At 27.9% G+C, this 24531-nt stretch overlaps 1 protein-coding gene across 1 annotated transcript in view; it reads right to left on the bottom strand.

Annotated features, from left to right (window-relative positions):
* Nucleotides 1–24531, bottom strand: part of LOC142240445 (D-beta-hydroxybutyrate dehydrogenase, mitochondrial) — a 44737-nt gene that overhangs the window by 14738 nt on the left and 5468 nt on the right. The window contains exon 3 of the mRNA XM_075312148.1: nt 16361–16606. Within this exon, the coding sequence (XP_075168263.1) occupies nt 16361–16606 (246 nt within the window). The remainder of the gene's footprint in view (nt 1–16360; nt 16607–24531) is intronic.

The following is a 24531-nucleotide window of genomic DNA, read 5'->3' as shown; positions in this document are numbered from 1 at the left end:
TCTCTAAGAGTGTGGGAGCAGATGCCAGCCAGTATTGTATCTATTTTTAGCTACAAGGTTTATTATGTACACTTTTTTATGGTTTATAGTGAACGTGAGTGTACAACTTTATAAGTACAAATGAGTTTGTATGGGTGTGAGTGTGTTTGTCATGGGTATCAATGTGACTCTTCTCATATTTTTAGGTATGTGTGTGTATAGATATATCCTATAGGAACCCTGTAGGAAATTGATTTAGCTTTAAGCTAACAAATGGTTTTTTAAAACCGAACTAAAACTTAATTTGTGATCACCCCCAAAAAAGTACAAAGTTCATCTAAATCCTAAAAAAAAATTAAAATTGCAATATCATCTACACTAAGCGTCATACACGAAAAAAAACATTTTATTTGAATTCAAAGATTTTGACCTTCCTTCACGGATTATGGTATTGATTCCGAGCTTTGTACTTCTACATAAAAGGAGAACTTACAATGGTTCTTGCTAGTATCATCTATTACGAACATTTTAAAATTTGTAAAGATATTACATTTATAGAAAATTTTGAAAAATTTTTGATTTCTATAAATAGTTTTATCGAAATTTAAATTCTATAGATATATTTATCAAAATTTTTACTTCTATAAAAAAATTTTGTCAAAATTTCATTTCTATTGAATATTTTGTCAAATTTTATTTCTGTAGAAAATTTTGTCGAAATGTTATTTTTATAGAAAATTTTGCCAAAATTGTATTTCTATAAAAAATTTTGTCCAAATTTTATTTCTATAGACAATTTTGTCAACATTTTATTTCTATAGAAAATTTTGTCAACATTTTATTTCTATAGAAAATTTTGTCAAAATTTTATTTTTATAGAAAATTTTGTTAAAATTTTATTTCTACAGAAAATTTTGTCAAAATTTTATTTCTACAGAAAATTTTGTCAAAATTTTATTTTTAAAGAAAATTTTGTCAAAATTTTATTTCTATAGAAAATTTTGTCAACATTTTATTTCTATAGAAAATTTTGTCAACAGTTTATTTCTATAGAAAATTTTGTTAAAATTTTATTTCTATAGAAAATTTTGTCAAAATTTTATTTCTACAGAAAATTTTGTCAAGATTTTATTTCTACAGAAAATTGTGTAAAAAATTTATTTCTATAGAAAATTTTGTCAAAATTTTATTTTTATAGAAAATTTTGTCAAAATTTTATTTCTACAGAAAATTTTGTAAAAAATTTATTTCAATAGAAAATTTTGTCAAAATTTTATTTTTAAAGACAATTTTGTCAACATTTTATTTCTATAGAAAATTTTGTCAAAATTTTATTTCTACAGAAAATTTTGTAAAAAAATTATTTCTATAGAAAATTTTGTCAAAATTTTATTTCTACAGAAAATTTTGTCAAAATTTTATTTCTACAGAAAATTTTGTCAAAATTTTATTTCTATAGAAAATTTTGTCAAAATTTTATTTCTATAGAAAATTTTGCAATATTTTATTTCTACAGAAAATTTTGTCAAAATTTTATTTCTATAGAAAATTTTGTCAAAATTTTATTTTTATAGAAAATTTTGTCAAAATTTTATTCCTACAGAAAATTTTGTCAAATTTTTATTTTTATAGAAAATGTTGTCAAAATTTTATTTCTATAGAAAATTTTGTCAACAATTTATTTCTATAGAAAATTTTGTCCAAATTTTATTTCTATAGAAAATTTTGTCAAAATTTTATTTCTATAGGAAATTTTGTCAAAATGTTATTTCTATAGAAAATTTTCTCCAAATTGTATTTTTGTAGAAAAATTTCTCAAAATTGTATTTCTAGAGAAAATTTTGTTTCTTTACAAAATTTTGCCAAAAATTTATTTCTATAGAAAATTTTGTCAAAATTTTATTTCTAAAGAAAATTTTGTCAAAATTTTATTTCTATAGAAAATTTTCTCAACACTTCATTTCTATAGAAAATTTGTCAACATTTTATTTCTCTAGAACATTTTGTTTCTATAGATAATTTTATTGAAATTTAAATTCTATACATATTTTTATCAAAATTTTTTCTTCTATAGAAAATTTTTTCAAAATTTTATTTCTATAGGAAATTTTGTCAAAATTTTATTTCTATAGGAAATTTTTTCAAAATTTTATTTCTATAGGAAATTTTGTCAAAATTTTATTTCAATAGAATATTTTCTCCAAATTGCATTTCTGTAGAAACTTTTGTCAGCATGTTGTTTCTATAGAAAATTTTGTCAAAATTTTATTTCTTTAGAAAATTTTGATAAAGATTTATTTCTATAGAAAATTTTGACAAAAATTTATTTCTATAGAAGATTTTGTCAACATTTTTTTCTATAGATGATTTTATCAAAATTTAAATTCTATACATAATTTTATCACAATTTTTCTTCTATAGCAAATTTTATTTCTATAGGAAATTTTGTCAAAATTTTATTTCTATAGAAAATTTTCTCAAAATTTTATTTCTATAGAAAATTTTTTCAAAATTTTATTTCTATTGACATTTTTTTTATTTCTGTAGAAATTTTTGTCAAAATTTTATTTCTATAGAAAGTTTTGTCAAAATTTTATTTCTAAAGAAAATGTCAAAATTTTATTTCTACAAAAAATTTTGTCAAAATTTTATTTCTATAGAAAATTTTGTATATATTTATATCTAATATAATTTTGTTAAAATTTTATTTCTATAGAAAATTTTCTCCAAAATGTATTTCCATAGAAAATTTTTGTCAAAATTGTATTTTTATAGAAAATTTTATCAAAATTTTATTTCTATAGAAAAATTTCTTAAAATTTGATTTCTATAGGAAATTTTCTCAAAAAAAAAAATTATTTCTATAGAAAATTTCCTCAAAGTGTTATTTCTATAGAAAATATTGTCAAAATTTTATTTTACCCTGCGCCACACTGTGGAACAGGGTATTATAAGTTAGTGTATATGTTTACAACACCCAGAAGGAGACGAGATAGACACATGGTGTCTTTGGCAATAATGCTCTGGGTGGGTCCCTAAGTCAATCTAGCCATGTCCGTCTGCCTGTGATATGCACTTATATGGACCCAGAAGCCAGAGTTTTACCCTGATTTGCTTGAAATGTTGCACAAACATAATACTTGGTCGTATAGCCAAGTTTGCAAAATTTGATTGAAATCGGTTCAGATTTAGATATAGCTCTCATATATATCTTTCGCCCGATATGGACTTATATGGCGCCAGAAGCCAGAGTTTTAGCCCAATTTGGTTGAAATTTTGCACTAGGAGTACAATTAGTAGTGTGTGCCATATTTTATTGAAATCGGTTCAGATTTAGATATAGCTCCCATATATATCTTTCGCTTGATTTTCCGTCATATGACCACAGAGTTCAAAGTTGTAGTCCGATTTACATGAAATTTTGCACAGGGAGTAGAATTAAGATACTAAGTATGGGTGTCAAATTTGGTTAAAATCGGTTCAGATTTATATATAGCTTCCATATATATTTTTTTCCGATTTAGGCAAAAATGGCCAAAATACCCACATTTCCCTTATAAAATCGCCACTGCTAAGTCAAAAATTTTGCAAAAGTGACTCAAATTTTCCTTTATTTTTAATACATATCACTCGATCGATAAATCATAAAAACACTTTTGCGAAGTTGCCTCAAAATTGGTTCAGATTAAAATGTTTCCCATATTTTTTTTACTATCATAATGTACCATCCCAGGACATTAGTCGACTTAAATTTTAAGTCTATAGATTATAAATTTTGTTCATATGGAGTCAGATTTAAATTTATGTATTTGGGACAAAAACCTTTATATAGCACCCAACACATTTGACGGATTTGATATAGTATCGAAAATGTGGATTCACAAAGTGGTGCAGGGTATAATATCGGCCCCACCCGACTCTAGACTTTTCTTACTTGTTTATATAGAAAAATTTTCCAAAATTTTATTTATGTAGAAAATAATATAGTCGGCCCCGCCCGACTATATTATACTTCAACTCTGCTTTGCCGAGCAACAATGATTAATTCTTAGTCATTCAAAAAATTCCACGAAAATTCTAAAAAAAATTCAAATTTTTTTGCTTACTTATTTTTGTCTCACTTTTAATTAGCTGAATTCCTGTGACACAGATTTGACTAACTATTCATTAGATCCAAATTAATTCAATTTCCGACAGGGTACAGTGGTTTTTGTATTTTGTATAGCTACAAACAATTTTTTTATTGCTTTCACTTATTGTTTTCAGTATCCAGTCACCATCATTGGAATAAAATGGCAGGAGAAACAGCAAAAAAAAAAAAATAAGAAAACAACAAGAAAGAAATTAAGGACGAAACTTTATCTGGGGAGGTGAGAGAGAATCATGCTATAAGAAAATATCAAGGTAGAAGGTAATACAGCATAGATATATTAAAGATATTGAACATCGCCTGTTAAGGTCGAATGGTTTATACGTTACACACTCAATTTAAGAGGTCCGTGGTAGTCTTCTTTTGGTCCAGACTAAAGTCGTATCGACTCCAAAAGCGGAGTGGAGGCTAATGGGAAAATGCTCTACAGCAGTGAGGAGAAGATTCGAAAAATTATTTTCTCTTCTTCCCATAAAACTAATCAGTGATGAAACAAATATACCCTCAATTTTATGTTATAGGGTATTTACAAAAAAAAAAAAAAAAAAAAAAACAACAAGCAACAGTATGTACTCTGATTGTTATTCTTTGTGAGTGAAGGAAGTAACACCAAACAATAACAACAACAGCAACAATCATTTATCACTCTCCAACATCATTCCATCCTTATTCTTAGGACTTCATATTCATTGTAGTCACCACCATCTCCCCAAGCTTAAAGTAAAATCTTTAAATATCACCACATCTCAATTAAGACCATGAAGCTAATGCTCTGATATCTTATCCGCTTTCTTCAAGGAGACAATTGTTCAAGGAACTATGTAAGCATTGAGGCATTGAAATGTATTATGCATCAATTGTACATAGTTGTCGTTAGCAAAGCTAAATAGGATTTAGTCTAATGCAATTTAATGCAAAGAAATACGTGAGGAAGAGGGCTTCCTGCAGACCACGAAGGTTGTACGAAAAAGGGATTAATTTCCAAGAAATTTTTAATAGCATAGATTAAGGAATAAGCTGGAATTTATAAACTATCATCCCATAAAGACGAGTATTGAATTTTTTGCTCAACAATCCATGAATAAAAATTGTTTAAGCTGACGCTTTAAGTCTCTATAAGCAACTCCACGTTATACACTTCTTCTTATCGGATTGACCCGATGGGTGCAGCTTCAAATTATGTGTCGGCCATTTTTTGTCTTAAAGCAGGTGAGTGGAAAATGAATGAACGTCGCTGCGATCCAAGAACCTAAATGGATCCTGCAAATCAATGGACTGCAATGGGTACAATGTGACACGAAAATATCGTACCAGGAACGAAAGTGGGATATTGGCATTTTACAAATCAAAGCAATAAATAGAAATCAAATTTTGACAAAATTTTCCACAGAAATAAAATTTTGACAAAATTTTCTATAGAAATAAAATTTTGACAAAATTTTCTATAGAAATAAAATTTTGACAAAATTTTCTATAGAAATAAAATTTTGACAAAATTTTCTATAGAAATAAAATTTTTACAAAATTTTCTGTAGAAATAAAATCTTGACAAAATATTCTATAGAAATAAAATTTTGATTAAATTTTCTATAGAAATAAAATTTTGACAAAATTTTCTATAGAAATAAAATTTTGACAAAATTTTCTATAGAAATAAAATTTTGACAAAAATTCCTATAGAAATAAAATTTTGACCAAATTTTCTATAGTAAAAAAATTTTGACAAAGTTTTCTATAGAAATAAATCTTTTATAAAATTTTCTATAGAAATAAATTTTTTATAAAATTTTCTATAGAAATAAAATTTTGACAAAATTTTCTATAGAAATAAAATTTTGACAAAATTTGCTATAGAAATAAAATTTTTATAAAATTTTCTATAGAAATAAAATTTTGACAAAATTTTCTATAGAGATAAAATTTTGACAAAATTTTCTATAGATATAAAATTTTGACAAAATTTTCTATAGAAATAAAATTTTGACAAAATTTTCTATGGAAATAAAATTTTGACAAAATTTTCTATAGAAATAAAATTTTGACAAAATTTTCTATATATATATAAAATATTGACAAAATTTCCTATAGAAAAAAATTTTGACAAAATTTTCTATAGAAAAAAAATTTTGACAAAATTTTCTATAAAAATAAAATTTTGACAAAATTTTCTATAGAAATAAAATTTTGACAAAATTTTCTATAGAAAAAATCTTGACAAAATTTTCTAGAGAAATAAATTTTTTACAAAATTTTCTATAGGAATAAAACTTTGACAAAATTTTCTATAGAAATAAAATTTTGACAAAATTTTCTATAGATATAAAATTTTGACAAAATTTCCTATAGAAATAAAGTTTTGACAAAATTTTGTATAGTAATAAAATTTTGACAAAATTTTCTATAGAAATAAAATTTTGAAAAATTTTCTATGGAAATAAAATTTTGACAAAATTTTCTATAGAAATAATTTCTATAATAATAAAATTTTGACAAAATTTTCTATAGAAATAAAATTTTGATAAAATTTTCTATAGAAATAAAATTTTGACAAAATTTTCTATATAAATAAAATTTTGACAAATTTTTTACAAAATTTTCTATAGGAATAAAATTTTGACAAAATTTTCTATAGAAATAAAATTTTGACAAAATTTTCTATAGATATAAAATTTTGACAAAATTTTCTATAGAAATAAAGTTTTGAAAAAATTTTGTATAGTAATAAAATTTTGACAAAATTTTCTATAGAAATAAAATTTTGAAAAATTTTCTATGGAAATAAAATTTTGACAAAATTTTCTATAGAAATAATTTCTATAATAATAAAATTTTGACAAAATTTTCTATAGAAATAAAATTTTGATAAAATTTTCTATAGAAATAAAATTTTGACAAAATTTTCTATATAAATAAAATTTTGACAAAATTTTCTATATAAATAAAATTTTGACAAAATTTTCTATAGAAATAAAATTTTGACAAAATTTTCTATAGAAATAAAATTTTGAAAAATTTTCTATAGAAATAAAATTTTGACAAAGTTTTCTATAGTAATAAAATTTTGACAAAGTTTTCTATAGAAATAAAATTTTCACAAAATTTCCTATAGAAATAAAAATTTGACAAAATTGTCTATAGAAAAAAAATTTTGAAAATTTTTTCATAGAAATACAATGTTGACAAAATTTTCCATAGAAATAAAATTATGACAAAATTTCCTATAGAAATAAATTTTTGACAAATTTTGCTATAGAAATAAAATTTTGACAAAATTTTCTATATAAATAAAATTTTGACAAAGTTTTCCATAAAAATAAAATTTTGACACAATGTTCTATAGAAATAAAATGTTGACAAAATTTTCTATGGAAATAAAATTTTGACAAAATTTTCTATAGAAATAAAAATGTGACAAAATTGTCTATAAAAATAAAATTTTGACAATTTTTTAATAGAAATACAATTGTGACAAAATTTTTTATAGAAATAACGTTTTAAAATTTTTCTATAGAAATAAAACTTTGACAAAATTTTCTATAGAAATAAAACTTTGACAAAATTTTCTATAGAAATAAAATTTTGACAAAATTTTCTGTAGAAATAAAATTTTGACCAAATTTTCTATAGAAATAAAATTTTGACAAAGTTTTCCATAGAAATAAAATTTTGACAAAATTTTCTGTAGAAATAAAATTTTGACAAAATTTTCTATAGAAATAAAACTTTGACAAAATTTTCTATAGAAATAATATTTTGACAAAATTTTTTATAGAAATAAAATTTGGACAAAATTTTCTATAGAAATAAAATTACTTTATGGGGTCATAGGGCACTATTTCGATGTGTTACAAACGGAATGACAAAGTTAATATACCCGTCATCCTATGGTGGAGGGTATAATAAAACCTTTTACAATTCGAATAAAATATATTTAATATATTCACTTTTCAGTTTGCTTCCACTTTTCCCAGAACATTTAATATTGGCAGAACTTCAGCAAGGATTCTGGTTGAGACTTCCTTTCCGAGAAATTGAACAATAAGAGACTACATAATCAATACTCATAGCCTTAGAGATTTCTAAAGCTTTTCATATTATGATCGTAAGAGATATTATAAATATATGCTTCTCAAATTGTTGTAGGAGGCGATTTGCCAACAATATGCACCCAGAGAAGGAATATGTTCACCTCAAACATGTTTTAAGAACAAAATGTTATTTTTGGGTGGTGAACATGTAACATGGTTTTCGCAACCATGTTATTTTCTCGGAAATCATGTATCTGATTTCGGCAAGAAGATTATATTTGACGAGAAAATAACATTTTAGTGACAAACATGTTACATGGTCATCATACAAAAATAACATTTTGCTCCTGAAACATGTTTGAGATGATCATATTCCTTCTCTGCGTGCGGTTGGCAGACAATCTTTTGTCGTCTTCCCAGAGACCCATGGTCAATTATTCCGTAATCATTTCAGGTAGAGATGTCAAGGAGTTCGAGGCATTGATGGCTGATAATCTTTTCTGAAGTTTCGAGATAAAAGTATTGGGAGAATTTCTCTCTCTCTTCCTCTATCAGAGTTCTATGGACAATTGTTGAAAATTTTGTCCAAATTTTATTTCTATAGAAAATCTACACTTTTTTCTATAGAAAAATTTTTCAACATTTTTTTTATTTTTCATGTTAGCCTGATATTGACGTCCAAATACATGATATCTTAATTTACAATTTATTATTATTCGAGCTTTATGGACAAATTAGATTAATGAACTTGATCAATAGAACCATTGAAAAGAAAACGCCAGATACAAATCTATACACGCCTAGACTGTACATGTTTGTAAATTAAGAAATTTTTTTCTATAGAAAATTTTGTCAACATTTTATTTTAGACTTTTTTGATATTTTGTAACAGAAACAACATTTTGACAAAATTTTCCATAGAAAAAAATTTGAGAAACAATTTCTATAGCAAACAAATGTTGACAAAATTTTCCATAAATAAAAAATTTTTAAATTTAAATTTTTAAAATTTTGAGAAAATTTCCTACAGAAATAAAATTGTGACAAAATTTTCTATAGAAATACATTTTTGACAAGATTTTATATAGAAATAAAATGTTCACAAAATTTTCTTTTGAAATAAATTTGATACAATTTTCTATAGAAATAAAATTTCGACAACATTTTTATAGAAATAAAATTTTGACAATATTTTCTATAGAATTAAAATTGTGATAAAGTTTTCTATAGCAAAAAATTTTGACAAAATTTTTCATAGATAATTTTTTTTTTAAATTTCCTATAGAAAAAAAGTGTTAACAAAATTTCTATGGAAAATTGACAAAATTTTCTATAGAAATAACATTTTGAAAAAAAAAATACTTTATTAAAAAATTTGATAAAATTTTGGCAACTTTTTCTATAGAAAAAAAATTTGTCAAAATTTTCTTCCGAAAAAATTCACATAATTTTTTATGGAAACAAATGTTGACTAAATTTTCTATAGGTAAAAATAGAAATATGGATAGAAAAACAGAAAAAGTTTTGACAAAAGTTTCTATAAAAAAATTTCTATAGAAAAAAATTGTCAAAATTTTCTACAGAAAAAAAAATTAGAAAAATTTTTCGATAAAATAAAATTTTGACAAAATTTTCTATAGAAAACAAATTTTGCCAAAATATTCTGTAGCAAAAAAAAAAAATGATGACAAAATTTTCCATAGAAAAAAAATTTACAAAATTTTCTATAAAAAAAATTACAAAATGTCCTGTAGAAAAAATGAACAAAAATGTTTACAGAAAACATAAAAAAAGACAAATAGAAAAAATTTTGACAAACGTTTCTATAGAAAACGTTGCACAAAATTTTCTATAGAAAAAAAATGTTGACAAAATTCTCTATAGAAGAAAAAAATTGACAAAATTTTCTACAGAAAAAAATGTTGACAAAATTTTCTATAGAAAACAAATTTGACAACATTTTCTATAGAAAACAATTTTGACAACATTTTCTATAGAAAAAAACTTTGATTTTCTACAGAAAAAAAAATTACATAATTTTTTATGGAAAAAAATTTTCTATAAGTAAAAATAGAAAAAGTTTTGACAAGAGTTGCTATAAAAAAATTTTCTATAGAAAAAAATTTGTCAAAATTTTCTACAGAAAAAAAAATTCGAAAAATTTTTCTATAAAATAACATTTTGACAAAATTTTCTATAGAAAACAAATTTTGGCAAAATATTCTATAGTAAAAAAAAATACAAAATTTTCTATAGAAAAAAAATTTACAAAATTTCCTTTAGAAAAAAATTTTGACAAAATTTTCTATAGAAAAAATTTGAAAATTTGTTCTACAGAATAGAATAGAAAAAGACAAAGAGAAAAATTTTGACAAAAGTTTCTTTAGAAAAAAGTTTGACAAAATTTTCTATAGAAAAAAATTTTGACAAAATTTTCTATAGAAGAAAAAAATTTAAAAATTTTCTACAGAAAAAAAAAGAAAAAATTTTTTTTCTATAGAAAATTTTGTCAATTTTTGTTTCTGTAGACAATTTTGTCAATTTGTGTTTCTATAGAAAATTTTGTCAAAATTTTTTTTCTACAGAAAATTTGTTCCTATAGAAACTTTTGTCAAAATTTTTTTCTAAAGAAAATGTTGTAAATTTTTTTTCTATAGAAAATTTTGACAAAATTGTTTTTCTATAGAAAATTTTGTTAATGATTATCTCACCTTGCTTAGTGATATTTTGTCGTTTGAAATCTACAGCTTTCCGCCTTCAAATCGGACGGACATTTTGTCGATTTTTTATACCCTAAACCACATAGTGGTCAAGATATAATAAGTTTGATCGGCCAAAAAATATGCCTAACAGAAATATTGATTTTAGACCCCATAAAATATATACCGATCGACTCAGAATCACCTCCTGAGTCGATCTGGCGCTTGGTATCCGTCCGTCCGTCTGACCATGTTGTTCACAGGATTCCGGTCGCAATTATTAACCGATTTGGATGAAATATGGTACAGGGTGTTTTTTGGGCACAAGGATGAAGGCTATTAAATTTGAAAGAAATCGGATCAAATTTAGATATAGCTCCCATATATATGTATCGCCCGATTTCGACAAATGGAGTCACGTTGCGCGTTTTTACAAACCGATCGTCATGAAATTTTGCTCATAGTAAACTTTTTCATCACCGTTTTAGATATAGCTCCCATATATATATATATAATCGAAACCGGTTCAGATTTGGATATAGCTCCCATATATATGTATCGCCTGATTTGGCCCTGCCCGACTTTCTACTTTACTCACTTGTTTGTTTAAAGAAATTAACCAAGAGCTTGATAAGACATCATTATACCTTCGGATAGTTTGTCCGTTGGTCAATCCACTTAATATAGCTCTTGAAGATTTTTATTTTAAATACATTTTTTAAATAGACTAAGGACCGGTTTCTCAATGTTTTGTTATTAGTTATTCTACCGATAAAACAGCTAATCTTATAAAAAAATTTTTACTAACTTGTAGTCTATCCTCCTGTGAAATATTCATAGGAGGATGAGAATCTGGCCATAATACATACAATATTCTGTTTGTTCTGTGTGTTTTCATTGCAATCCATTAAAAATTGGCCCTGCTACTATACTTTCATATCTCAATGGCCTTAAATTTTCACGATTATATTCGTTCTTTCGCTTCCTGTATGTTTTTCAGTAGCTACAACAACTACATGCATGAGCCTCATTGCAGTGGATACTACACCTTGGGGTCGGCACAAGGAGTCTCTCTATGTCCAAAAACTGCAGATCCCCCACATTGGAGTGTGCTTATTGTCCGATGCTTCAGATATATACAATTGCAAGGAGCTACTTCAACAATCAATTATCATCTTTTTAATTTGCATTTTTTTCTAATTCAATTAGAATTTTTTAATAAAAAATATTTTGTTAATTTTTTTGATATATTTAATAGAAGTATGCAGCAGTTTTATTTATTTTTTAATTAAGCTTTTAACCACGCCCTAATCAATATTTAAAAAAATGGTGCCTACTTTAAGGCGAAGGTTTTAATATTTTCCAGTCACATGATTATAGATTATCAGAAACAATTTTTGTTGAATGAATCATTGATAATATTATAAAACCCACTCTAAAGTATTTTTCACTTTTATCTTAAATTTTTAAAATTTAAAACAAAACAAAAAAAACACCTTCAACACCTAGGCTAATATATTGATTCTTTTAGACCATTGACAGCTTTCTTTCCACATCAGCACACGCACTTCACCATGACTTAGCTCTAGATCATATTACGAAAATGTCCTTGTTTTTACTTCGTCGATGATAGTCCTTCTTTGGTTAATATTTCTTGGGTTTTGTTGGCCCTTCTATATTGTCTCTTCCTTAAATAACGACATTGTCTTCTAGTTAGAGATTATATTGTGGTTAACCATAAAAACCTGATACTAATGGGGTGTCAAATTCTAGGGAATTTTTCTTTTTGTCTACTCTCTACCAAAGAGAACAAAATCATAAATAAAGGAAACAAAGCAACGTAAAGAAATGTAAAAAGAAAGTGATTTTATTTTTGTAATTGAACTATTTCAAAAAGAAAGGCCATCTCTTCTTCTTCTTCGTTGGGGGGCCATTATCTTAAACAAAGACCATCGAAAGGATGAATGTTTCTTGGTTTGCTTTTGTGTTGGTGTTCATAGCTTTCTGGGAAGTGTAGAAAAAAAAACTTTTCTAATTAAAAATATTTTCCTTTTAATTATAGTCTTAAAAGGTAGAAGGAAAGAGTTTGTCATCTTTACCTTCCATTCTTTAGTTACCGCATCAAAGGTGATAGTAATTAACTAATACAGGACTATGATTAGCTACAGATGGTTTTATGATTGCCAGGATGGTTAAGTTGGTTGTTTTTGTGAGCGATGAAAAATCCTCTCTGATGGTAGACTAAAATAATTTATTTGATGGTCTAGGTGGAGGTAGGGCAATCTACAGGTTTATAACTTTCTTTGTCCACTTTGTGGTTAGTGCATTGTTATGGCATTGGATGACATGGCCATCTATCTTGTCCGTCTATCCATCCGACCACCCATCTATCCTGTCCGTCTATCTGTATATCTGTCTACCCATTAAGCCCTGGTGTTTAAGATTTTTATTTTAAATTATTTTTTTTTAATAGATAACTATGCCCCATTATACAATATTTTGTATTTTGTTTTGTTACTACACCTTAAAAATTGTTCCCCTAAGGGAATTTCGTATAATTAATAGTTCGCCTTAAAGTATGCATCATTTTCGTTCAACATTGAATAAAAATTAAATAATAATTTTTTTAGTGAGCTGTGAAGAATTATCCTCTCTTGGAATACTAAACTAATTTCTTTGATGGTCTAGAGCGAAGTAGGAATTTATACAGTTTTATAATATTGTCCACATTGAGATCTAGGTATCGGTATAACCTTGTACGTCTATCCACTAAACCAAGGTGTTTTAGATTTTTTTTAAATTATTTTTTACTTGATAACTAAGCCACATAATTATATATTTTATATTTTGTTTCATTTCTAACCATTAAAAATTAGTCTTACTATTCTATTCCATATGTTTAATAGTTCGCCTTAAAATATGCATCATTTTTGGTCATAATTTTGTGAAAAATCAAGTAATACATTATTATAGTTTTTTTTTTGTGAACTGTGAAAAATTATCCTCTCTTGGAAATCCAAACTAATTTCTTTGATAGTCTATAGCCGTCTATAGGAATTTATAGAGGTTTATAATATTGTCCACATTGAGATCAAGGTATCGTTATAGCCTTTGAATGCTTATCCGTTTATTCATTTATAAGTCTCAGTATTCAACTTTTTTATATTAAATTAATTTTTTTTAATAAATAACTAAGTCAAATAATTTAATATGTGATATTTTGTTTCATTTCTATCCATATAAAGTTGGTCCTGCTATTGCATTTTCATATCTTTAATAGTTCGCCTTAAAGTATGCATCATTTGTGGGAAATGTTGTATAGAAATAAAATTTTGAGAAAATTTTCTATTGAAATAAAATTTTGAGAAAAATTTCCTTAAAAATAAAATTGTGACAAAATTTTCTAGAGAAATAAATATTTACATATAAAATTTTAACAAAATTTTCTATAGAAATAAAATTTTGAGAAAATTTTCTATAGACCTAAAGTTTTAAGAAAAATTTCTATAGAAATAAAATTTAGAGAAAATTTTCTATAAAAAAAATTTAGAAAATTTTCTATAAAAAAGAGTTTTGAGAAAATTTTGTATAAAAGCACAATTTTGAGAAAATTTTCTATAGACCTAAAGTTTTAAGAAAATTTTCTATAGAAATAAATATTGACCTATAAAACTTTAACAAAATTTTCTATAGAAATAAAATTTTGAGAAAATTTTCTGTAGAATAAAGTTTTCAGAAAATTTTCTATAACAAAATTTGAGAAAATTTTCTATAGAAATAAAATATTGAGAACATTTTCTATAGACCTAAAGTTTTAAGAAAATTTTCTATAGAAATAAAATTTTGAGAAAATTTTCTATAGAAAAAAAGTTTTGAAAAAATTTTCTAGACCTAAAGTTTTAAGAAATTTTTCCATAGAAATAAATATTGACCTATAAAACTTTAACAAAATTTTCTATAGAAATAAAATTTTGAGAAAATTTTCTGTAGAAATAAAGTTTTCAGAAAAATTTCTATAAAAAAATTTGAGAAAATTTTCTATAGAAATAAAATTTTGAGCACATTTTCTATAGACCTAAAGTTTTAAGAAAATTTTCTATAGAAATAAAATTTTGAGAAAATTTTCTATAGAAATAAAACTTTGAGAAAATTTTTCTTAAAAATAAAATTTTGACAAAATTTTCTATTAAAAAAAATTTAACAAAATTTTCCATAGAAATAAACAAAATTTTCTATAGAATTAAAATTTTGAGAATTTTTTTTTTATAGAAATAAAAATTTGAAAAAATGTTCTATAGAAATAAAGTATTTAGAAAATACTCTATAAAAATAAAATTTTGAGAAAATTTTCTATAGAAATAAAATTTTGAGGAAATTTTCTATAAACATAAAGCTTTAAGAAAATTTCCCATAGAAATAAAATTTTGAGAAAATTTTCTATAGGCCTAAAGTTTTAAGAAAATTTTCTATAGAAATAAATATTGACATATAAAGTTGTAACACAATTTTCTATAGAAATAAAATTTTCAGAAATTTTTCTATAGAAATGAAGTATTCAGAAAATATTCTATAAAAATAAAATTTTGAGAAAATTTTCTATAGAAATAAAATTTTGAGAAAATTTTCTATAGAAATAAAATTTTGAGAAAATATTCTATAGGCCTAAAATTTTAAGAGAATTTTCTGTGGAAACAAAGTTTTGAGAAAATTTTCTATAGAAATAAAATTTTGTGCAAATATTCTATAAATTCAATATATTAAAAATTGTAAATTTCGTGTTTTTTGTAGATGTAGTAACTTTCCCTTGTTGGTGCAAACTAAACTCCTTAGAATATTTAAAATTCGTGACATTTACCATATATATAATAAATAAATTTCTAAAATGAAATAATAAAAGATTTCGAGAATTTTTTTTCATACTAACCACAAAAATTTGATCAAAAACTTCAAAATAAGATTTTTTAAATTCGGTAGATTTTTGGTAAAAGTTTCTTCAAATTTTGGTTGATTGTTTTTGGCACGAGTGGCAACCGTGATTAGAAGGCCTTTGTTGGAAGGCAAAAAAATTTGTTAGTGGTCTAGAGTAAGGTTGTTTACAGGTTTATATCTTTGTCATATTTATATATTATAAGTTCATAGAAAAACGTTATAAAATTATTTTAATGTGTAGTTTTTCGTTATAAAAAAATTGTTCCATTTTTGTTCCAAAATTTTTAGTTAAATTAGTGAGTCATTTTTAAATGCATGTGTTACTTTTTGTGCCAATTTTTAGATATTTTCAAAGGTAATATTGTTTAAAAAAAGGCTTTTCTAAAAATTGTTTTTTTTTTTTTTATTTGATAAATACTTTATGAACCAGCCTGAATGTCAAACAGGCTCATTATACTTTAACCATTCCTTAATTATTATTTTCTATTATTCATTTGTTTTTTAATTTTTAATATTTATTTATTCTTTAAATTTCCAAAAGCAAAACAAGACAAAAAATATATTCACCCACTTACCTTAACAAAATGGTAGAATAACACAGCACCCACGGTGGACAAGGCAAACCATACGAAGACAGCAAATGTAGAGACACTGGAAATGCCTAGAAAATGCAAAGCATGTGAAATCACTATGGCTGCCGCATGACAGAAAAGGAATGGCATAGCCAAACGTTCCAGAATGTCCCATGGTATTTCCGCTTGTTTTTGGGGCAATGCTGAAATTGAGCCACGTCTCAAGGAGGCACGTCTCGAGGCTCGTCGCTAAAAATAGACATTGAAGAAAAAATAATGAAAACAAAATAAATACAGAAAAACCAGCAACATTAGGGAAACAACATACGTTTATCGCATATTACATACATAATTATACAAAAATAAATAAATATTTATTAAGAAATAATATTTGTGAAAAATATTTGCATAGCATTTAATTTGCTTATGTCGATAATGGGCAAAATGTCCTTGGAAAATATTATGATAATATTTTTATGTGCAGTCTTAGCAGCAATATAAATTGGAAAGTATTGCCGAGTTTTATAGGGTGTGACAAAAATTGAAAATTGTGCTTTTATATTGCAACAAAAATGAGGTATAATCGAACACAATTTGGGGTATAAGGCCAATTAATTTTACTCAGTTGCAAAATTAAAGCATTAGTAAATCGACTGCCAATGGAGTGGTATTTTTATACCCTCCACCATAGGGTGGGGGTATATTAACTTTGTCATTCCGTTTGTAACATATCGAAATGTTGCTCTAAGACCCCATAAAGTAAGTAAATAAGTTCTGGGTCGTGTTGAAATTCTGAGTCGATCTAAGCATGTCCGTCCGTCCGTCCATCCGTCTGTTGAATTCACGCTAAATTCCGAACGAAACAAATTATCAACTTGAAACTTCGCACAAGTAGTTGTTATTGCTGTAGGTCGGATAGTATTGCAAATGGGCCATGTCGGACCACTTTTACGTAAAGCCCCCAGATTTGTCTTGCGGAGCTTCTTGGAGGAGCAAAATTCATCTCATCCGGTTGAAATTTGGTATATGGTATAAGTATACGGTCTCTAACAACCACGTGGTGCAACGGTTAGCATGCCCGCCTTGCATACACAAGGTCGTGGGTTCGATTCCTGCTTCGACCGAACACCAAAGAGTTTTTCAGCGGTGGATTATCTCACCTCAGTAATGCTGGTGACCGTTCGGACTCGGCTATAAAAAGGAGGTCCCTTGTCATTGAGCTTAACATGGAATCGGGCAGCACTCAGTGATAAGAGAGAAGTTCACCAATCTGGTAACACAATGGACTGAATAGTCTAAGTGAGCCTGATACATCGGACTGCCACCTAACCTAACCTAACAACCACGCAAAAATTGGTCCACATCGGTCCATAATTATATATAGCCCCCATATAAACCGATCCCCCGATTTGGCTTGCGGAGCCTCTAAGAGAAGCACATGTCATCCGATCCGGCTGAAATTTGGTACATAGTGTTAGTATATGGTCTCTAACCACCATTCAAAAATTGATTCACATCGGTCCATAATTAAACCCTGCTCCACACTGTGGAACAGGGTATTATAAGTTAGTGCATATGTTTGCAACACCCAGAAGGAGACGAGATAGACACATGGTGTCTTTGGCAAAAATGCTCAGCGTGGGCTCTTGAGTCGATATAGCGATGTCCGTCTGTCCGTGAACACATTTTTGTAATCAAAGTCTAGGTCGCAGTTTTAGTCCAATCGACTTCAAATTTGGCACAAGTATGTGTTTTGGCTCAAAATAGATCCCTATTGATTTTGGAAGAAATCGGTTCAGATTTATATATTTCGCCCGATATGGACTTATATGGCCCCAGAAGCCAGAGTTTTATCCTAATTTACTTAAAATTTTGCACAAGAAGAACAATTAGTACTATAGTCAAGTGTGCCAAATTTTATTGCAATCGGTTCAGATTTAGATATAGCTCCCATATATATCTTTCGCCCGATATGGACTAATACGGTCCCAGAAGCCAGAGTTTTACCCCAATTTGGTTGAACTTTTGCACAGGTAGTAGAATTAGCATTGTAGCTATGCGTGTCAAATTTGGTTGAAATCGGTTCAGATTTAGATATATCTCCCATATATAGCTTTCGCCCGATTTACACTCATATGACCACAGAGGCTAATTTTTTGCTCCGATTTAGTTGAAAATTTGCACAGGGAGTAGAATTAGTATTGTAGCTATACGTGCAAAATTTGGTTGAAATCGGTTCAGATTTAGATATATCTCCCATATATAGCTTTCGCCCGATTTACACTCATATGACCACAGATGCCAATTTTTATCTCCGATTTAGTTAAAATTTTGCACAGGGAGTAGAATTAGCAATGTTACTATGCGTGTCAATTTTGGTTGAAATCGGTTCAGATTTAGATATAGCTCCCATATATATGTTTTTCTGATTTCGACAAAAATGGTCAAAATACCGAAATTTTCCTTGTAAAATAGCCACTGCTTTGTCGAAGAGTTGTAAAAATGACTCTAATTTTCCTAAACTTCTAATACATATATATCGAGCGATAAATCATAAATAAACTTTTTCGAAGTTTCCTTAAAATTGCTTCAGACATAAACGTTTCCCATATTTTTTTACTAACATTGTGTTCCACCCTAGTGCATTAGCCGACTTAAATTTTGAGTCTATAGATTTTGTAGAAGTCTATCAAATTCTTCCAGATCGAGTGATATTTAAATGTATGTTTTTTGGGAGAAACCTTTATATATAGCCCCCAACACGTTTGACGGATGTGATATAGTATCGAAAATTTAGATCTACAAAGTGGTGCAGGGTATAATATAGTCGGCACCGCCCGACTTTAGACTTTCCTTACTTGTTATATATAGGCCCCATATAAACCGACGCTCAGATTTGGCTCGCGGAGCCTCTTGGAGGAGCAAAATTCATCCGATTCGGTTGAAATTTGGTATATGGTATAAGTATACGGTCTCTAACAACCACACAAAAACTGGTCCATATCGGTCCATAATTATATATAGCCCCCATATAAACCGATCCCCAGATTTGGCGTGTGGATCCTCTAAGAGAAGAAATATTCATCCGATCCTGCTGAAATTTGGTACATGGTATTACTATACGGTCTCTAACAACCATGCAAAAATTGGTCCATATCGGTCCATAATTATATATAGCCCCCATATAAACCGATCCCCCGATTTGGCTCGCGGAGCCTCTAAGAGAAGCACATGTCATCCGATCCGGCTGAAATTAGGTGCATGGTGTTAGTCTCTAACAACCATGCAAAAATTGCTTCACATCGGTTCATAATTATATATAGCCCCCATATAAAGCGATCCCCAGATGTGACCTCCGGAGCCCCTTGGAAGAGCAAAATTCATCCGATGCGGTTGAAATTTGGTACGTGATGTTAGTATATTGTATCCAACAACCATGCAGGAATTGGTTCATGTCAGTCCATAATTATATATAGCCACCATATAAACCGATCCCCAGACTTGACCTCTGGTGCCTTTTGGAACAGCAAAATTCATCCGATCTGGTTGAAATTTGGTACGTGGTGGTAGTATATGATATTTAACAACCATGCCAAAAGTGGTCCATATCAGTCCATAATCATATATAGCCCCCTTATAAACCGATCCCGAGATTTGGTTTTGGAGCCTCTTGGAGGAAAAAAATTCATCCGAGTCAGTTGAAATTTGGTACATTGTGCTAGTATATGGCCGTTAACAACCATACCTAACTAGGTCCATATCGGTCTATAGTTCTGTATAGCCCCCAGATAAATCGATCCCCAATCACACAAAAATTGGTCCATATATATAGCGTCGCTTATATAGCCCCTATATAAGCGACGCCCATATTTCAATTCTGGTTCTCTACGTACCGTGCAGAAGTCATATGTCGATTCGTAATTATTTGTAGACTTACCTATACATAGGTTAGGTTAGGTTAAGGTTACTTTTTTGTCTAATATATACCACGTATGGACCAACTCACCATTTAGAAAACGATGTTAAGAAGTTTTAAGATACCACAACCCTATTAATTCGATTGTGGCTGAGAGTCTTTCGTAGAAGTTTCTACGCAATCCATGGTGGAGGGTACATAAGATTCGGCCTGGCCGAACTTACCGCCGTATATACTTATTTTCTGCTGGTTTTGGGGAAAATCCAGCAGTTTTTTGAAAAAAAAATCTGGCAGCGCTGTGAAAAGGGCAAGCAAAGACAATCTAGAAGAAGACTCAGTTTTGTTGTAAGAAAACTGAAGCACCAGAGGTCTCTGTCATCTTAATATTACGAATTTTGCGTCTATGTGTCTCTCAAATGTACTGCAGTTTGCCTCGGGAAATATCGATAACATTTGTGATTTTGATAAATTTCTGATTTCGGATCTGTTTTTTACCACAAACCAATAACAAAACGATGATACAAAATTAAAATAGAGGGCATACATATGTATAATAAATCGAATATTTATAGGGTTTTTTTGAGAATATTGAGCTGTCTTGAAAAAATTACACATAAAACAATTTGTTCTCATAGCCCTCTACACTTTGACATATGTTTTCTCTCTCTCAGAGAACCAGGCTGCGGCTTCTTCTAGATTGTCTTTGGGCAAGTTATTGAATATTTTCCTCTTGCCATAAAGTCACCTTAATTTATAATGGGGAAAATGCCAAAAATAATGGATGACAGCTGCTTTAAATAAATTAGTTTAATAAAATTTAAAAATTGCATAATTTCCATATGTTTGTCATTGCATATATTCCATATGTTTGTTGTCACAAGAAAATGTCTATATTTATAATTTTTTGGAAATGCATACTACGCGTAAATCTGCAAAATTATGAAAAGATCACGTATCCCCAAAAAAGAAGCACAAACACACGTCCACTGACACACACAGCAAACGCCACTATAATTTTCGAAATCATGACCACAGGCGGTTAGTATTGGCAAAACCATTAACGATGGCTATTTTACCGACTGAGTGAAAGATAGATAGTGCCAAACTAATTACAAATAAAATTTGTTGTTTTTGGCCTCTAACTAAATCGGTCAGTGTACGCAATATGAACACTCTGTCTCTCTCTCTCTATCACGCACACCCACACTCAATTATAAGCAGTAAACTTAACTACATGATGAACTATGGATATACCAACAATGCGTTTAGATGTAATTACGATTATTGATGTTAGTTGTCTGCAACAACAACAACAACATCGACACCAAAGTAAATCACTCATATTTCATTGTGAATGCCTCCTTCCTCTCCCCCACTCTTGTAAATATTCAAAACATTCACTGGTCAAATGAAATCTCATAAAGAATCCTAATCATTGATTTATTGGATTTTCAAGAGAGAGTGAGAAATAGAGAGCAAGTCATAGTGAGATTGATATTTGATTTTATTTTCAGAGTGTGTGGTGGAGAGGGGTATTAGCTCTGATGAGAATGTGATTTACTTCTAGTTAATCTAAATATAAACACCACACACAATTTGGCCAATAAAATATTTTTATCTGTCTTCCCCCCCGATCACACAATGTTGAAAATCGTGCAGGTGTAAAGGGGGGGGGGGGGGGGGGGGAGATAGATATTTCTAGTGGTTGACTACAAACACCATTTGTTAGAATTTATAGCGGAATAGTATTCAAAGTCTGGCATCATTCAATTTCGTATTCCCCACATAAATCAACACAATCATCGAGCAATTGAAGAGTGCTGCAGTGAAGAGTAGCAAATCGAATTTAATTGTAAGCAAATTGAAAATCTGCCACAACTCCTACACCCTCAAATCTCGCTCTTGACGTAGTGGCGATGCTCTCGTATTTATTTGAGTAATTGGGGTTTCCTATCTTAATGTCTTCCATTGTAACCTTGCCATGTAGCTTTGGTTGGTTGTTGATTTTCTATGGCAGGGTTCTATTTATTGTTCAAGTGATTTGCACTTCAAATGAAATCTGTTTGTCGGGAGCTATATTCGGGGTAGGGTCAATGTCATGATTTAAAATTTTAAATATATAATAAGAAATGTGCATAATATTGGACAATTTTAGGTTTTTAGGAATTAAAAAAAATTTAACATCCAGTCCAAACAAACTGATGACTATAGATCAGTGGATTAGTAAAGAATTTTTCTTACAGTCATATAAATTAAAAACTTTATTATTTTCATCTCAACAAAATTTTATTTTTGAAATCTATAATGGCATGCCTCTAAGTCTGTGGATTCGTTAAAAAAAATAAATAATTAAAAATAAAAAACAAAAAATTATCTATATTTCTAATTGTTTATTATTTTTTCGCCGTTTTTTTTTGTATATTTATTTGTCATTCATTCATCTATACAAACATTTTATATCTAAAAATAAGTATTTTGATGTTTTTTTTCGCAAATAAACAAAACATTTTGTTTTTATTTCATTAACAAACACGCAAATTATATTTCAAGATAAATTATATACGAGTGTCGCTCAATGGGCAGTAGACAATTTTGAAGAAAAATTATTATCTAGATTTTGCCAAAAATTATTCGCAATGACGTCAAGATTGACATCAAAAATGTCCTTGACTTTTAACTTCGGATATAAGAAGATTTTCAGTATTTTGTTTTTTAGGAATATTATTTGTTCTTTGTTCGAGATTATTCCATATTTTATAACCCAAAATTTTTAAATTTATTTTGAAAATATGATTTAATTTTGGGTTATAAATTTCAATAAGTAAATTCGGTCGGACCAAAATTCCACTTCCACCGTGAATGTGAGTCGTTTCTATAAGTTAATTAGATCAGGCCAAAGTTTTTGAGCCTTCCTCTGAGAATTTAATTCATTAGGCTTTTCTGCATAAAATTTTTAATATTTTAATATTTTTAAATTTTTAACAAAAAACAAAAAATTTAATATCTTCTAAAACCAGTACATGCTGTAAGATCTCTTTTATAATTCTAAACATTTAGATTAAGACCATTCAAAAGTGCTTGGTCATTAGCAGGTTAAAATTAAGAGATCGGTATATGATCTTTATAGAATAATTATGGGTTTAAAAATAATTTTTTAGGAGTATGAATTACTTGATTGTCTTCCAATTTTATGCTAAATTGAAGCCGAATTTTGGTAGTCTTTTAAAATAAGAATAACCGACTTTTGATATTTTTGAGAATTGAGAAAAATGAAACCGATTAATTGACCTTTTATGATTACCAAAATCGATTAATCGAAGTTTAACGAAAAAATCTTTTTTCCTTTTAAGTTATTAGAAATGTCATAATCGGCTTTTGCAAAATTCAATTAATCAAAAGTAGACTTGATGAAATTTTGAAAAAGTCGGCCTTTTCAAAATTTGGTAAATGGAATTTTTATACCCTAAACCATATTGAGGTCAGGGTAAGTAACATTGATCTGCCAAAAAACTGTGCCTACACAGAAAAAATTGTTTTTCCAATTAAAGTCTAAATTTTGTTAAAACAAGTATATACAGCAGTAAGTTCGGCCGGGCCTAATCTTAAATACCCACCACCATGAACCAAATATTAGGGTTTCCTTTGAAATGTCAGGAGGGATTGAGGACTTGAGGACACTTCCCGAAGATAAATTTAAGGATTTCACCTATGAGGACTATATCAGATTCTGGATTTATAAGAACCATTTTTGTTCGAGTTTTAGAGGAATCGTTAACATGTCTTGTAAGTGTGCAAGAAAATTATAAAATAACGTCTTGATTTGAAATCTTAAATCTGTAGAAGTAAAATCTGGAAATTTTACATTGAGTTTCAAGCAATTTTCATGATCAGTGCGCCTTCTACACCCTCAAGAAGTGAAGTCGGTCTATATGGAGGCATTACCAAATGGACCGATAAAAACTTAATCCGATACACGTTTTTGTGAGCCCTAAATACCAGAATATTTACAATTTCAGGCAAATCAGATAAAAACTACGGTTTCTAGAAACCCAAGGAGTTAAATCGGGAGATCGTTCTTATGGGGGCTATACTAAAATATGGACCGCTACTCACCGTTTTCGGCACACCTCTTTATGACCCGAAAATACCTCTAGATTTCCAATTTCAGGCAAATAGGATAAAAACTTCGGATTCTTCAAATCGGGACGTCTTTTTATATGGGGACCATACCAAAACATGGACCGATACTAACAATTTT

The sequence above is a fragment of the Haematobia irritans genome, chromosome 5 (genome assembly GCF_050003625.1).
Source record: "Haematobia irritans isolate KBUSLIRL chromosome 5, ASM5000362v1, whole genome shotgun sequence".
Taxonomy (NCBI): Eukaryota; Metazoa; Arthropoda; class Insecta; order Diptera; family Muscidae; genus Haematobia; species Haematobia irritans.
This window is presented reverse-complemented; position numbering and strand designations above follow the sequence as displayed.